Source organism: Plodia interpunctella, chromosome 1 (assembly GCF_027563975.2).
Source record: "Plodia interpunctella isolate USDA-ARS_2022_Savannah chromosome 1, ilPloInte3.2, whole genome shotgun sequence".
Lineage (NCBI taxonomy): Eukaryota > Metazoa > Arthropoda > Insecta > Lepidoptera > Pyralidae > Plodia > Plodia interpunctella.
The window spans coordinates 10,395,757-10,413,827 of NC_071294.1; the positions used below are offsets into that span (position 1 = coordinate 10,395,757).

General features: G+C 36.1%; 1 protein-coding gene across 5 annotated transcripts in view; it reads right to left on the reverse strand.

Annotated features, from left to right (window-relative positions):
- The window catches only part of spir (spire), a 167,671-nt gene that overhangs the window by 3,893 nt on the left and 145,707 nt on the right, over positions 1–18,071 (reverse strand). For 2 of the 5 annotated variants that reach the window (XM_053747696.1, XM_053747678.1), the window contains 9 exons: positions 10,749–10,864; positions 4,938–5,052; positions 4,331–4,408; positions 3,336–3,447; positions 2,785–2,929; positions 2,208–2,354; positions 1,943–2,044; positions 1,380–1,517; positions 122–354 (listed from right to left, as the gene is read on the reverse strand). In XM_053747696.1, coding sequence (XP_053603671.1) covers positions 122–354; positions 1,380–1,517; positions 1,943–2,044; positions 2,208–2,354; positions 2,785–2,929; positions 3,336–3,447; positions 4,331–4,408; positions 4,938–5,052; positions 10,749–10,864 — 1,186 coding nt within the window. The remainder of the gene's footprint in view (positions 1–121; positions 355–1,379; positions 1,518–1,942; positions 2,045–2,207; positions 2,355–2,784; positions 2,930–3,335; positions 3,448–4,330; positions 4,409–4,937; positions 5,053–10,748; positions 10,865–18,071) is intronic. The other 3 variants (XM_053747708.1, XM_053747686.1, XM_053747718.2) reach the window with 3 other exon arrangements.

An 18,071-nucleotide genomic window follows, 5' to 3' on the forward strand; every position in this document is an offset into this window, starting at 1 on the left:
ATGTATCATTGTAAAGTCGATGCATAAGTATAAAATTTGATGTCGACACGTGAAATTCCGCCTATCGTAATGAAAAATAGGGATTTCTTTTAATTACACTATTTATCATAAAAGTGCAAACCTCCTATCGAGCGTGGCAGACGGCGAGGGCGCGACGAGATTGCCGACAGGCATGCTGTCAGGCCCGTCCACACTGCGCGACATAGCGGCGGCGGACGGCGGCACGCTGAGCGCGTCCGCGAAGCCGAGCGCGGAGCCGCCGCGCGAGCCCGGCGCCGAGCGCGCGCCGCCCGCCGCGCGCCGCGCCGGCGCCGGGCTGCTCGGCGCGCTGCCCACGCTGTTCTCTACCACGCTCTGGAAGTCATTCTTCGTTGACTCAAACATTTTAAATGTGGGTGCAGGTCTACCACTTTTATAAGTTACCAGTTACAGTTCCTGCGCAGAAATCTAATTTTTGTACGGCACGAAAATATTTTAGCTAATCAGAGCGCGCCATGTTTACCCGCGAACAGAGCTGTCCGCTATTGGCTGATATACGCCGTCGCGTCATACGCACGAATCATTGAATTTTTTTGGATTTTAAGACTTATGTCCTAGTAATATGGTCGTTATTTTATTGAATTTGTATTCGGTTTGATTCGGCGGTAGGACGCGACGTCGAATATTGCCGATGTAACTTATAAACGTGGTAGTACTGTAGGTACCTAGGTAGATACGTCTCAAACGATGAAGCACCACATTTTAGTAGCACTAAACTAAATACAATACAATACAATAGGTACTCTTTATTGGACCAAAAGCGTAATATTACAAAAAAAAGGAAATAGCACTATACAAAATAATAAACAGGTGCTTTATTGTTTGAGACGCGTCTACCTTAGTAGAAGCACCTGTTATCCTGCCCCCTGTGCCCTGCACCCAGGATGACCTGATGGCGGCCACCGATGGGGCCATACATACTTAATATATATTAGGTATGTAGTTAATAAAGTGCCAAGTTTGGTCCCAAATCTTCTTTTCTTATTGTCGACAAATATAAAATGTTTGCGATGAGTTTAGAAGTACAAATGTCGAGTATCATTTAGATGGGATCTGGCTCGTAATCCAACATAATAAATCTTCAAGTTAATGTTGGGGCTCCTTAAGTGATCAATCTCCTAGGTAATCAGGTCTACTTTCAAGGTTTCAAAAGTTATCGGCATATAGTAGAGTAAGTATATAGCATGCTACCTTCCCTCAATTTCTAGTCATTTAGGGTATTTTTACCTTGAGTCGTATCATTAGGTACATTTCATTTTAATTTCAATACCTAGACTCGGCTAGTCTTAGCGTCTGTTTTAATCTAGCTAAGAATACGTCTATAGAAAGCTTATAATTACCGAGTGTTCAGGCGAGACCAGCCTTGACATGAGACTCCTCGGGAACGACGACTGCGCCTCGTCCTCCGGCGACGGCAGCAGCGACGGGCTCAGCAGCACCACGGGCACATGTGCGAAGTGCTCCGTTGGAATACGCATCTATAACAAAATTGTCATTAGAAACATTTTTATTTAGGTACTTATTTATATCCTCTGTTTCTGCTGGCTGGCGAGGATAAAGAAGCAGAGCGCTACGACAGATAATATTGGTGACAGGACAGGGGCATAATTCCAGCAGTGAGACACTACTGGCTAAAATTTATAATAATGATGATTAGTGTGTTATTACACAGGTTTAAACCGTTGTTGCTTTACTTATACTAAATCGCATTTCACAAATTTGGCTCATTCAATAATGCCTTTTTAGAGAATTCCCTAGCGAATAATTATTTCTATATGTTATCGTCCGCTTTCTTACTTATGTTGAGAAAGGAAATGAAGATGAATTTTTTTTACCATAATCAACGTTGAAGTTGAAACACCTCAAAGTAATTTTATAGTAACATTAGGTATATGAAACTCACCTTTGAACAACACTTTTGACAGACAGTCTTTTTGCACAATTTACATTTCTGGCCCCAAGGCCCGAAAATTCCAAATCTCGTCTTCAAACATAGGAAGCATACCTACAAAATAATAATCAATATAAATCTGGAGAAATCAAATATGAGAGTTTTATACTAACACAGGACAAAGTTGCGGGTCCAAGGATAACTCCTTGGGAAACTCCACGAACAACACTCAAGAAATTGCTTGAAAAAGAAGTAATAATTTTCATTCCTCCCTTACCCGTCTCTTCTCCACGTCTTCTTTAACCCTGCCCTCGACTGGCAACACCTCCAGCTCCGCCTTGGTAAGCACCGACCTAATGTGAACGATCTCCTCCAAAGTCAGCGACAGCCGATCGTCAGACATTATGGCGTCTTGCCATTGTTTCTGGAATTACATTGATGATGTGAGAATTGAAGAATGATGAAAGGATTAGCCATCTGTAATGAATAGGTGCTAAATCTATTGTTTTGTGGAGAATATACCTACGAGATTTGAAATTGTAGAAGTCGGTGCATGCATTGGGACTACTTCTTTTTGATGTGGTGACTACGTTTAGTTAAAATCTACACTACCTCTATACACAACTTACTAGGAATACTACTACTACCTACTTAGCACAAAAAAATCTACAATCCACCGACATGACATACAGAACACCACTGCTTTACGAAATTAATTAACTTCCATTCTAGGGGAAAATCTTGTTACATTTCATTACTAACACATGAATTCACTTACACCTCTCATATTTCATTCGAGATAGAAGATAGCATTTTGTTTTCGTTTCTCTCAGTCTAGTCTACTAGCTACTCACATGCGAGCCGTTGGGACTGCCACTAACCGACTTGATGAGCTCATCCTGCAGTGAGCTCCTCGACCATGACAGTTCTCCGAGTTGCGCGTCGGCGTCGCTGCTGGCGAGCGACGCTGCGCCGGCGCAGGACGCGCGGGACCCTGGCCTGAGGGATAAATTACATCATAATGTGGCAGTTTTATGTCGAAGTAATGAAAGAAAATTAGTTCAAAAATCAATTAGGATTAAAATAGATTATCCATTTTGGTCCATTTTAATATTCTGTCATTTAGAATTTCAATGGCAATCTCACCCACGTTAATTATCATCTTTGTTGCACTCTGTGTCTATATAGAATTTGTCCAATGTCACAGTAACTGCAAAACTAAATAAATAATTTGACACTATCTTTATAGGAAGCTGATGACATCAACTAGAGCAAATATCTATTCTTTATCATAGTTATGTAAATCTTACTGTACCTGTCCTATCTGTACATTTATGCACACCAATATATGCGTAGGCACATCTACTGGGCCAAGTTTCGGCCTGGAATCGAACCCAGGACTTACCTGGAGTGTGGCAATGAATGAGCGCCGTCGGTGGGCGGGCAGGCCGCGTGCGTAACTGTGTGCCTCCTCATAGAGGCTCGCCGGGATGGACACTGGGTGGCTAAGTCGTAAGCTGAAAATATTAATCATGATATTAATGATCTAAGTGTTGTGATAGTAGCGAAAACAGATAGAAAGCACTTTGACAACGACGATGGTTTTGAAACTAAGAGAAATTAGAATACAATTCACAAAACTAGATGCTCTAAATGAAATGAAAAATGGTAGGTAAATATGAGCGATAGAATCATTAGCACATTTGAACTGCTTAAAAGGATGAATAGTACACACGCAACATTGTTACCTATTCTTGATTATAGATATCAGTACGTTTACTAAGAAATTTTAACATTTATAACGATATCAAAAGATAAAATATTATTAATAAAAATAAACATACATCCATATTTAATACAATAAAAGCTAAACGTTATATGTTTTTCTAGAAAAAAAAACAGGTTCTTAGAGCAAACGTAATCAATGAATGTGGGCATAGTGGTGAATGATACAAAAGTAAATTATGGTGTTTTGGAATTGAAATTTCTTACAGAACATTATGAATACGGTGAAAAAGTAAAATGTGTATAATATTGAGACAGAGGTGTAACCATATTTAATAACACTGTACTTAGTGTGTTGTAGTAACTATGTCATAAGTTTATAACTGCTATAAGTAAGTATGTAACTGCAACAAATTCATTGTGCAAAATTTTTTATTGGAATAACGAATTAGGTTGCACGAAATCCCTTGTAAGTTGTACTTAAATTAACATTGACATTTACAGCCTTAAAATCTAAGTAGGTATTAAAATTTTGAAATTGAATAATAATTTTTAGAACAGTTGGGAAATCGTTGAGTAAGTACATAAATTTTGTGAGATGAAAAGCCAAACAAAGATCTAAAATTTAAACACGGCAAAATAAGCGTGACATCATGCTAGTACATGCTGTCATACATTCGAGGGTCTCGTCGCAGAATTGGTGGTATTCGTCGTGTGATATCCTGGTGCGAGGCGGGGCTCGGGGGGCCTCTTCTGCAGGACCGCCAATTGGGTGCATGAGGGAGAGGACAGTGTGGACTGATCAGTAGGTTACAGATGAATCTTCAGACCACAATTAGTCGCTACCTTCTTGTTAACTTTTTGTAAAAAGTGTTTTAATTTTTCGATGTTGTACATTTTGAGTAATCCATAAAAATACTTATTTCACGGACGAATTTTCGAATCAAAAAGTTTTGTCGTACCGCTTGTTTGTTTTTGAGTTTTCGTAGTTGTTCACAATGATTTCAATTAGTGTTAAATAATGTAACCCTACATTTTAATATGTACCTATTCATAAAAATATCTAATATAATATCGTAACATTCTTCAGTCTACTAGTTATGCTACATTTCAAAACTTCCTTAATTACTTTTAACGACTACCAGTTTATATCATTTATAATCTTAGCTATAACGTTTGTCTGCATTCCTTCTTCTTTATGAACTGTCATTACAATCTGAAAAGGCAAGGCTAGTATGAGTTTGTGTTTACGATCTAAAGGATCCTCTGGAAGGTTACTCACCAGTTCTTTTCCAGGGTTTGGGGGCTTGTTGTGGCGCTGTATGCCTTGGGAAGGGTTGGGGCGCGAGGACTTCAGGGCTGGCACATGTTTCTGTATCTTCTTCATCCTCGTCGTCCTGTAACAAGATATTTTGATTTGTTAAAAAATGAATGCGCATGTAGATATAAAAATATTACGCGCAGAATACTTAGACGTGTTCGGCTGTTTCGTTTTGGGAGCACATATATAGCGGAGTAACTAAGTAAAAATGTGTTTATTGTGTGTGTAATTTGTTTTGAAAATTATATATTATAGATATTTAACACTTTTTAATCAAAATTTTCCAAAATATCACTGCATGACCCAAAGTTCGACTGATAGATGCTTAGTCCGTTAAGTCCATCCATAGTGATTTTACGACTGTGATAAAAGATAAATATTAATATAAATAAGTAAGTACCTATCTACTTTTTCTCCACTGTTTTCTTATGATAAAAAAATGGAGTTAACATTTGTTGGTAATGTTGACCAAGTCCAAATTGTACTTCATTATATGATTTAGACTTCGACATAAAGACATTATGATAATAATGATTTAAACATTTTCAAATAAAATTGCTAAACACAAATCGCGGAGTTCGTGCAAAACGCGAATTCCACGAAAGGAATTTCAATAAGTGCAGCTGGTAATAAAATTGCATCACTCGGTTTTTGTCGAGCAGTCGAGCTTAGTTTATTTACTGTCAGCTCTAGTTGGATCGATCACTCGGATCATTCGGACTTTCATCGCAAAAAGCCGAAACTATCACATAATGTCATAGACTATTTAGTTAAAGAAATCCTTACTTAATTATTATCAAATGTAGAGTCAAAAGTAAGTATGAATTTACTCTATTTTAATTATGCCGCGGTATTAGTAGAATGAATGATGAAATCAATTAATTTGGATAGCTTGATCTGCTGTTGATTCTACGTATGTAGGGTTGTGAGCTAAAAGAAGTGCTAAATAGGATAAAAAATTGAGTTTATTTTTTCTAAATATCGACCCGTAACTGCCGAGCTTAGTTTACAGAATTTATTAATTCTGTGCTGCAGGGTCTATTATACAGAGATTAATGATTTTATCTTGAGCTTCGTTGCACTAAAACTTACCAATAATCTCCTAATTTTGATGACACTGCGCGGCATTTTCATAAGTAGGTAGGTACATTATGAGAGAACACGCGATATGTTCGTATTGAAGAGAACTGACCTTAAAGGTTGGAGGCCGTGATGGTGAAAGCTAGGGAATGGGCCCCGAATGACAGCGTGGAAGGGAGTGCACGGCGTTGCATAACACTGCACAAATTGCAGGTGAAAGACAATATAACCTGTCTTTGCTTCAAGAGCCGCTTATTTATGCAACTTTATGTTTGAAGCTAACTTTGGAGTGTTTTAATAGCAAACTAATGCAATATTGATATTAATAGGTAATACTTTTTTCTTATTGATATTATCTACACTATCAATAAAAAGCTAGGTAGGTACTACCTTTAAAGTAACCGGTTAAACATGAACGAACAAGTTTGCTTGATAATAAATAGAAAAGGTACCTAAATTTACATTTACATTTACACTTAAAGAAACGTAATGCATAGAATAGAATAGTGTCTAAACCGGTACTCCGGTTTAGACACTATTCTATTCTGGCAGGAAATATTTAAAAAAGAAAAAGAAAATATTGTCCACGTCGTCGTTCCAACTTCAAATCATTCTGTAGCTACCTATATGAAAATTCCATACAAGAAGCTGTTCCGCTGAAGAATGGAAGTATAATCTTGTTTAGTAATGAGCTGGCATGAAGCCAGACAAGGCGGTACGTGGTCACCGTTTTGGCAGATCGCCACAAATTATCAAGTGAAGGATGGGATGCGCCTGTGTAGCAGTTCGCCATAGCGTAATTTTGTTTACGTTCGTTCATCGTGGCAGTATTATACCTTTTATAATGTGCACAAAGATTTCCTGCCAGAATAGAATAGTGTCTAAACCGGTACTCCGGTTTAGACACTATTCTATTCTGGCAGGAAATATTTAAAAAAGAAAATATTGTCCACGTCGTCGTTCCAACTTCAAATCATTCTGTAGCTACCTATATGAAAATTCCATACAAGAAGCTGTTCCGCTGAAGAATGGAAGTATAATCTTGTTTAGTAATGAGCTGGCATGAAGCCAGACAAGGCGGTACGTGGTCACCGTTTTGGCAGATCGCCACAAATTATCAAGTGAAGGATGGGATGCGCCTGTGTAGCAGTTCGCCATAGCGTAATTTTGTTTACGTTCGTTCGTCGTGGCAGGGTGACACAAAAAGCAAAATATTTCAGAGGTATTAACTTTGTTAACTAATATTAAAAAATTTTTTCCGATATTTAGAAAAAAATACTTTTAAGAAAAGACTTACTGAAAGTCATAAATTATTATATTAATGACTTTCACGTTCACGGGTAATACCTAGTGATATTAATAAAGACATGAGAGAATCATGTCTCTCTTCATAATAAACACATGTTTGAAAGCTATTTCTTAGAACACGCTTTACGTATCGCCTGGGGGCTCTTTTCATTGCAACCGCAGCTTTATGCATGCCGGTAACTAAAGTTTGCCCTACTTTCAGGCATACACGAAGAATTAGAGTAGGCAGAAAACATTGCAATGACTTTTGAACCTTATATGGAAGGTGATAAAGTTAATTATTGCAGTGATGTGATTTAAGACGTGCGAGATACGACAATGGGAACCAAAACCGGTACGTTGCATGTCTGATTCAATGGGCTTTTTCTTTGAGGCCCGTTTCCTATGAGGTGACCTATGCGAGCGATAAGTATATGTATGGTTTTGCAAATGTTATTATGCATATAATATAATAATATACTTAAGCTAAGTAACTCGGATCTCTTGGCTGAATCTAAATAAGAAAAAGATAAATTTTACTTTATCTAGCTTGTACATATCCTAGCCATTTGTGGACATCTTAACGGGGGCAGGAGGGATACTGACTTGATGAATCTGCAGTTTTATTTTCATAGTATCCGAAGTAAACTAGATTCGGGATTTCATGAGAAACAATGTTAAATGTAGGTAGTTAAGTTGTTAAATGCAGGATTCAGCCTATCTTTCGTCTCGAAGTATTAAATTTAGCTTGGCTTCTCTCTCATGACAAAAGCGTTTTATAATGTGATGAAATTTATACACCTAAAATTCAGTGAAAAAGGTTTTTAGGTCCGTATCATTTTACACAAGTTTGACTCATCCTTCACCTAAAGTGTGTCTGTCTTGTTTGTACAAGTGTAACTGTTTATGAAGGATGTCGAATACCGTTGTCTGTTCGTGGTATTTTAATTGACGAGTATTTAGACTGTCGCGTTACGAACTGTATAGGTATCTAGTCTAGTTCCAGAGATACTGGTTTATCTAAGTTCTACTGATGTATTATTTTCATTTTTATAGATGCCTCTGTTATTCCATTGCTGTGAAATGGCCCATAGCTCTCTATATACTTTTGCTAAAGAAAACAAATAACGGCCTAGGTTTTTGTTTAATTATTTCATTAAGATGAATATTATTGTCGATGAACAGCTAAAATAATTATATAGTAGTGCATTGTATGCCAGATTATTTAAGTCCTTCTATAGAAAACGGCAAAAGAGGTTATGTGTAAAATTTCATTGCCATCGGTAAATTTTCGGTTATGAAATTTCTACGAAGGAAGAGAATTCTACAGAAATCCAAACATCTTAACGCACTGGTTGCGCAATCAATTTATTAATTTCATTAAAAAATAAAAAAAAGAAAACATTTATAATTTAAAAAATCAAAAATAGAACGGAAAATCTTCGTCATTTTTCGCTTTGATCATGGACGTCGAATAGAACTTTGCCCCGTACATACACAAAGCGTGTCAAAGGGTTTTCAAGTTTTCATTCGAGGTGAGGTTTTCACGGTTTTATGTTCACTAGAACCCAGTGTGTTGCATAAGTTGAAAACTCTAGTGCGTGCGCGACTTCGGTTTTAAAAAGGCTTTTGTTACAGTAAAAAAATTCTGATGACTGTGTGGTGCATATATGCGTGTGTTTGTAAAAAAAAGTAAAAAAATCATATGATTTCATTACATAGTATAGAAGTCGCTTCTCACCACCACACTTAGATTTTTAAAACTACGCAACGGATTTTGATGCGGGTTGTCAAAGCATTCAGAAATTAACCACTCCATATTCTACCGTGGATGTTGTACGAGGCGACTAAGGGACACAGCCTAGGCAGCTGATATGCAACAATTGCATTTCAATTGCAATTGTAAAATCACAGCCATACCTTTAAAATTTTACGTTTTTTTACGCTTTTACGCACCGGGCTTCGCGGCTTCACATCCCATCCATGAAGAGATGAGAATCGTAAACAATATTTATCAGAGCTATTAAGTTTATAAAGAGCTTCAAGTTTCGCAACGACCACTGACGAGAAGAAATCCCAAAAGAATTTTTTTTCATCCAAAGTATTTTTTTTAAATATAATTTTTGATATGATGATGATAGTTTTAGATTTTTGTAGATTTATTATTATTTAATTAAACGACCAGCCTCTTTTCTGTTCGGACTTTTATCTGCATTAACTTTATTATGTTTACAACAACACTGGTTGGCCACTTAATAACAATATTTCAATGATGTTGTGACATGCTTATTTAACGCATGAATAAATAGAAAATATTATGTCGTTATTGTATATTGTATTCTGTCAATACTCTTTATATCGGCTACTTTACGACTACTGTTATAAAGCCTTGTGCACATTATAAAAAGTATAATACCGAGCTAGAGTACCTACTGACTTTCATATTACTTATGCCAATAAAATTTATAGTGTATTAGTAAAGTATTAAAATGTTAGAGTTTGGAACGAACGAAACACGAAACGAAAAAATAAACGTTATTAAAAGTTTTGGGTTAGAGGCGTGGAAAAATGTTTGGCCACCTTGTATGACATGATAATCTGATTAATAACTTAATAGAAGGCAAAATAGAAACGTAAAAAGGAAAAGGAAAGAAAAAAAGAAAGTAGGTACTTATAATATGTACCAAATAAAGGACCTTATAATATGTACCAAATAAGGGAGCAAGATCGATGAAGATGGAACTGTTTGGAGTTTTACTGCTAGGTATGTCACGGGTGAAGTGATGCGGCATGAAGCATTTTTATCTACTAAAGCCTGTTTGTCTATGATCAGCACGCATTCTACTAAGACTTGTGAAGAAGTAGATAAGCTAGTTCGACTTTATCGTTTACTCGTGTACACAAGACCTAACAGTTCAAAGAACCAATTTATTTTTTGCCGATACCGAGCTAATAAAGGTGGATAGGTAATCGTTACGGAGAGCACGCTCGCCGGTTCACGACGCAGGTTTGTGGTTTTTTATTAGTTGTTTCTTTGAGATTTTTCTATATATCTAGTGAGAAGACATATTTACTAGGGTTATTTAAGTAGTTAGGGATAACTAACTAGTACGGTAGCAGAAGGAAATGTATGTGCTACAGTACAGGAACGTTCTTTAGAGAAATGATATTATAGATGTATCAGAAAAACGTAAGTTGTCAATCTATGATGTGTTTGCTACATAAACATGAGAGTCCATGACATAGTCTTAACATATGCCAATAATATTCATAGTTTTATAATACCTATCCTTTTAGGTCAAAACGCTTTTTCTTCAGAAAACAGAAAACTTTATATAGTGTCTGTTTTAATTAATAGGTTTTATGGGGCCTTTAGACCTTTAGTACAAAACCAGGTCTACTTACCTCAAGATTATCGAAGTCAACTTTGATGAGCCTCCTCTGAGGCTGCGCGTGCGGCGTGACATCTCCCCCGCGCCGCGCATCGCCCCCGCCCGGCCCGCTCCCCGATCCGCTCGTCGCTGTGACAAAAACATTTTGTTGTTAAATTTTCAATATCAAATATGAGATTATCTAAAGAAATGTTCTCCCGAAGTCGTCGTGTAAGAAAATTAAACACTTTCACTTTTTCAGATAAATATAGCAATCTTTTTATTATCAAGTGTGTTATATTGCTAATACTGGTGTCATGTTTAATTCAAGTCGCCTAAGGCATCTGACATGACATAACATCCGGTAGTCACATACACACTATTGGCAATAATTATGGGCTTCATGGCGTCACAACCGCGTATAAAACACGAAGATGAGAGAGTACGTCAGATACATGGCCTAGAAAAAATCCGTCACCAGCATATTATTACTATTGTTATGACTAAGTATCTCGACAATAAAAACGATGTTTCCTTCTGGATACGAATGACGCTCACACGAAGAAAACCTCAATTACTTTCCTAAATTGAAACATACGTTTAGCGTCCTCTTCGCCATCGCCACAAGTAGTGAGCGTAAGAACCTAATGGCCTATAAAACTCATAACGTGTCGTAACCAGCGTGGGCGAATGTGTCATTTGGACGAATTTGCCACATTACAGCTTGTTTAGTTTTCCTGAGGTAAGACAAATGGCGGTTACAGATGTGTACCTCTGCAACGGAAATCATTGCGTGTCTGATTTCAGTAATGTATAAATTAAAGTGCAGCGTTGGAAATAGACCAATATTATTTCTTAAATATAATCAATGGGTACTTCAATACTGCTGTCAGAAAATTTTCACAGACTTTTTTACGAGACAAAATGTTTAGGCACACTGTTCGTTCAGATCTAAAAATACCAAAAGTTATAATAGGTATTTTCAGCTGATTATTTGTTCTTTAGTCAAGAATCCAATAATTAAAATATTGTCTGATTGCACTTAAAGAATTATAGAAAAAAGGTAGATAAACGCAAAAATGAGATAACATTTGATGTTTGGTATCGATCGTAGAAGAGGCATGAGATGACGGTCTATCAAAATGTTTAGTTATTGATAAAGTAAGTATGTTATAAAATCTCGCTCTACATGAAATAATTTGTAAGATTTACTTTTATGTACAGTCAACAGCACATTAAGTTACTCTGCATGAACCTCAATGGCGTGGTAATAGTGGTGAGTTTGCAATGAATTTGGGTAGGTTGATGTGTTTATATAGTTTGGTTTCCTCATATTTGTAGCCTTTTCCCTTTTACAAACTGCGCGGGAGAAGCAGTAGCACATTCTATATATTTCTTTCACTCCCGAAACAATATTTAAAACAAATAAATACAATTAATTACACATTAATCGCCACACGAGAAGTGAGCAAACTTGTAGTTATAATCTTAGTCATCAGGTCAAGGAATTTCGTAACATAGCACCAGAGAACTATCGGATAAACTGTGTTGCTATTGTACATCCATTGTCTCAACTTGTTCACAGCCGTAAATGCTGCAACCGGGCTCCAGGTTAGAGGCTAAACTGTGCGTAGTTATGCTAATGTTGAAATAGATTTTCCATTTCTCACACTCACTCTATCATTGATTAAACCGAACATACAATCCCACTAATTTATGTTCGGTTTGATCAGAATAGCGGATTCTGTACTCCGAAGCTCAGCGGCGTCGGAAGTAACCGATTAAAAACTTAAGATTAGAATGAGAGAGAGATAAATTTGATCCGAATAGCGGGTAGATGCGGACTCAGGTATTCTTTTTAAACGCATCTATTATGAAGCGTATCTAATGATGCGCATGCTAATTATTCCTCGAAGCGTATCTATTAGAAGCTAAAAGTCCTCCTGCTCAGTCGGTACAAACTACAAAATTACTTCCCTCTCCAAGACGATAAGTGAATTTAAAAAAAATCCAGAGATTTTATCTATATTTCTATATCAATAAGAGTGTGGTTCTTAAAACATAAAGAAAGATGATATCTACTTCAAATTAAAGTTGCAACACCTGTATCAGCATACATTGCAATATTACAAGAACCAAACCTATCTGTAAGGTAACATAAATCACGAACAGCTAATCTGACTTCAGCCTACATTTCATAATCGTGTCGCAATGTCCTGATAAAGTTCATTTCACAAAATCAGTTGCTATCTCTGTAGAAGATTATTTTGTAACCAACGAAAATAAAGTGGAAGATATTTCTATATATAGAAATAAATAGTACCTTTGTATTTAGTTTCATATTTGTAAGTTATATATTTACACTTTTAAGGTGTATACATAAATCATTACATATTATAAAAGGAAGTCCCCTGGCCGCATCTGTTTGTATAAAACTATTGCCGGACGGATTTTTGTACGGTTTTTCAATAGATAGTGTGAAGGTTTAAGCGTATATAATTTATTCTGGTTTTACCCGAGCGAAGCCGGGACGGAACACTAGTTCATAAATAAAGTAAAAAATAAGTATCCATAAAAGTATACGAAGTATAGATTAAATAAGAATCCTTATCGCATTCTATCATACAGTGGAAGAAAATAATTAGTTCACGGTAGGTTAGGTTAGGTTCACTTAAAAAAAAAGGTTCACGTTCATACACAAAAGAAAACTTTTATGTCAAACTTTTATGGGTAAAAAATTAATAGGTATTTTTGTATACTCTTGGTTGGCAACTGGGAGGTAACCTTCCACGAGATGAAAATTAATAATTCCGTTAGCAAAGGTTAAGATCCTGCCGCATCCCGACGAAGGACGGTGGAGATGTTGGAATACATTTTACTAACAAATTCAATTAGACACGATCACTTTGAGAAATTAGTTTTAAGAAAATCTTGCCTTATGACAAAATTATGGAAAGAGGTCCGTGAATTGGAAGTTTGTATCGAAATAACCTAAAAAAAATTGGTACAAACCTATTAAACCGACCTACACCAAATTTTCCAATACGATTAGATCTGATCTATTATCATCACTACCATTGAAATATTTCGAAAAAACTTCATCATTATCCGCCTACGCTTATCCTACTTTATTGTGTGGTCGGTACAACATGTCAGTCTCCTCCACTTCTCCCTTTCTGATGTTAACTGATCTGTTACTTCCTTTTCAGCCTTACATACTCCATCCCTCTCTTCTTCGGCCCTCCCCTACTTCTTTTCTTTATCGACAGATAATTTTTATTAAGTTTCACTGTACTTTCAGCAAAAAATATTCTTACAATGAGACGTATGACCATGTTCTCCTTTTCTTTGACAATAACTTGTCTCTCGAATTTGCAATCAATTTTTGAAGGTCTTCACGCGTCGCGATCGATTCTTCAGTTTCATAAATCACTGTCAGACGCATGAGAAGATCATTAATTTTCCTTTGAAAGATTCAGTGTCTTGTTCACGTCAAGGATTTGTTGGTCAACTGCTAAACTTTTGGTCAAATCTAATCTCCTAAATGCCTTAACAAATTTAGATGAATGACGTATCGAAATAAATTGTTACCTATATATTGAGATTGTGATTATGATTGTGACTTCGAACAAAAATATACGACATATGAAGAGGTTCTGACTATATGACATCTTAATAATTCCTACTAATTTTGTGACGATGTATGTGTATGCATGTTTGTTACTCTTTCATGCGAAATCTACGGACGAATTGTTATAAAATTTGCTACACGGGTAGAATATAACCTAAAATAACACATAGGGTACATTTTATCCCGAAATTCCCACGGGTGCGAAGCTCCAGGGCGCAGCTAGTTTTATGTATGGGAAAGTTTGATTGTATGTCTGTGACAAGAGGATGTTTGTTAATCAATCACGCGAAATCTACTGGGCATATTTAGATAAAATAGGGTGCTATTTATCCCGAAATTTCAATAGACTTGTATTTCAATAGTAAAATTATGGCATTTTTATAAACCAAAATCCTACGAACTTGAGAGAAACCATAGTAAATTCCACTACTAATCCCTAGATTACAAACTCCGTTCATCGTGATGCACAAGTTTAGTGACGTCATTATATCCATAAACTGCAGTGCATTTCATAGATAAACTGGCGAGTTCGCGTTAATCCCTAGATTACAGTCCAGTCTGCAATGCGGGGTTGCCTTGAGCGTGATTAAGTGCAGTTTCATCCCCATCAGGCACTGAACAAGCCATTAAAAGTTTCTGTCCTCTTAAGACTTGCAGGTTTTCAGGAGCCTCTTAAATTAAAGTTCTTTAAATAATAATTGCACCGGAACCCGCTTGTGTATTTTTTTTTTATAAAAAGTAGTGTAATTCATCGTGACCTATATTGTTTAAATAAAAATAATCCTACGATATTTTTCAATTACTATCACAATTTTTATTGCCCCCCGTCACATTGCATACATTTTATCACGATGTTTATGAGTTGTTGCTAAGCGACAAGTTAATCATATTCATATCCGATAGGGTTTTGTCAAAAAGATTATGAAGAATACTATTTTGTTTAGCTTTAATAAAATATACTTACGGAACAGTCTCTTGACGGACATAAGTTTCTATTTTTTACCAACTTTTATTAATTCTTCACGAAATTTGAGTAGAGGCGTGAGAAACAGCAAATTTCCCAAGGCTCTGGCATTTTTCATGTTGTGAAAGTTTATTACTCATATAGTTATTATTTTAAGGAGATGGGCCTTGGGGTATACACGTATATATATATTTACTTTCATAAATAAAAGCTGAAATAGAGCAAACGTGCAAGTGTTTACTGTTCAATTTAAGCAACTGCCAGCAAAATTGATCAATTTGCTATGATTGGTGAGACATTTGATAACACGTGTAAGCACATAACAATTTGCAATTCACGAAATGTCATAGTTCAAAATTTCCATCCAATACGTACAAATTTGACCTTTGACATTATATAAAGATCTGACCTATGTGAACGGCCCACGTCTTATTTTCAATTCTGAAAAAATAACTTTTCAGTTACCATCTTCTTAAAAGACCTACACGATATAAAATATTGCACACCTTTTTTAAGAATACGCTAAAAAATGCGCCATTTAAAATTACCCTTATTGTTGAAAAATGAGCGGTTTTATGTTTTATAGAATGACCAAACAATAGAATAAAATATTACTCGACATCGCAGTAGCGACGCTGCCCCAGTAGGCTTTATCTTGAGCGACGTCCAACGCTGGCTCTTCAGGGCTCCTCACTGGTTCGATGAGGCCAGAGACTGGCCTTGTACCCAGCAGCAGAGCCGCCGGCGATACTCTCGAGCGACGCAGCTTGGAAGTTGTGGTGACTGCTCCGTGAATGACAATCGAAAAACGCGGGAACGTTTTTAAATACCGAACTACTTTTTTTTCAGCTTGTTCAAATATTTATTTTACTGTTATTATTATTTTTAAATTACTAGCCACTATTGATAAATCTGTAGATCTTTAATTTATGCACATAAATAAAGATGTTTTATTTTAATAAATTATATAATTGACGTGCAAAGTTTAACGTCGTTAGATTTACGTCCCACTACACGTTACGATACACAATCAAACACATCTGTTCGCAGTGCGTCACCAATATCAAACACAAATTAACACAAAACTATAGCGAATTTAAATAATAAGCTAGAGAATTTCAGTCTATTTTGACTACAATTTATATAGGTATCTAATTTATCACTATGACTAAGAAAAATAATTTCGAACGCGAATGTAAATAGAGGGTGCGTGCTTAACTTTTGGCGACCGACGCCATATTGTAAAACAGGGGTTGTACACTCGTTGACGCATGCGCTGTGTGATATACAAAGAAATATCATTTCGAAATGACCCTTACGACATTTCATACACTGCGGGAAATTGGCATAACCATTGCGTGTTACGTTCGCATCAACACTGAAATTGGTTGAGGAAACTTTTCTTGGAAATTGAAATAGAAAGTGTTTGTGTATGTCGGAAAACTCGTCATGACGTCAGGAACCATGGTACGACGTATATTTATAGGTATTGTTATACTTTATCACGGACCTACGTCAAAGTTGTTTTGACGTTATTTCTCTGGACCAAAACTTACCCTAACTAATTATCTTTATAAAATGTGGTATGTCCGCCTATTTCCAAAAAGTATTTAATATAAATGTCTTATATAATGTATATTTTTTATTAATAACAAAACAAAGTTCAAACTTTACGGGTTCAAGCGACAATTCGATACCAGTTTTCTTTCTATCAATATAAAATTACTCTATCAATTAATTGTTCGAATTCAGTGGAATTAATAAGCGTAACGTTACTTTTTACCTATACAATAATATATATTGTAGTTATAGATACCATCAATGAAGATACCTAAGAAATTTTTAAATAATTGTGGTGATGTGTGTGTATAAAAAACACAACAACTATTACAGGCAAAGGGTAAGTTAAACCTAAACACCCCCCCATTTTTGCTCCCAATGCAAAATCGCCCCTATTACCATTGCATAGAGTTTCATTCCATGCAGAAACATATATATACAGTGACTTCACATGCGGTTGACTGTACTTGGAATTTCGAAATGCAAATAGCGTTTATAGCGCGAAGTTACGACATCGACTAGATTTTCTGATTAAACCAACAATAATACAGCTGGACTTGAGAAGAGGTATTCCGTTTAGCGCACCATTTTTGCGTACCTGTATTTTTTTTCAGATGCAATTGAAATATATATTCATCCAAGAGCTAAATAATTATTAGTAAGGTTTATTGGTTTTAAAGAAACACTATATAAGAATTGAACCTTCATAAGAATTTATTTACAATTCTTCGAATCGCATTTGAAAAGTATTGGTGCGATAAACGGTGTCGTTCGAATCGGTGCGATTCCAAGTGGTGCGCTAAACGGACTACCTCCTTCAGAAATCCTAGAGCCTTGAGCATGCATTGAACCTTTGCATGTCGTGCTTACTTGAGCAATCAAACGTATAGCGGTTGCACGCTCTTGCAAGGTTACATCGAACTGAATAAATATGATGAAACTGAATGATATAAAGGAAATGCGATCATTTCCTTTATATCATTCAGTTTCATCATATTCGATCTATAACTATTTCTAATTTATTTTGTTTTGGTAAAATTTATAAATAGATTAGCTTCGTGTATGTGTAAGGTATTTGTAATGCAATCAATCAAATTCACTTATAAACCGGCTGGAGCTGGCGCGAGAGGGGACACTGGTCAAAAGACACGTCAAAACACATTTAAGTTCGCTAAGTTAGTAATAAGTAAGTTCGTTGTAAG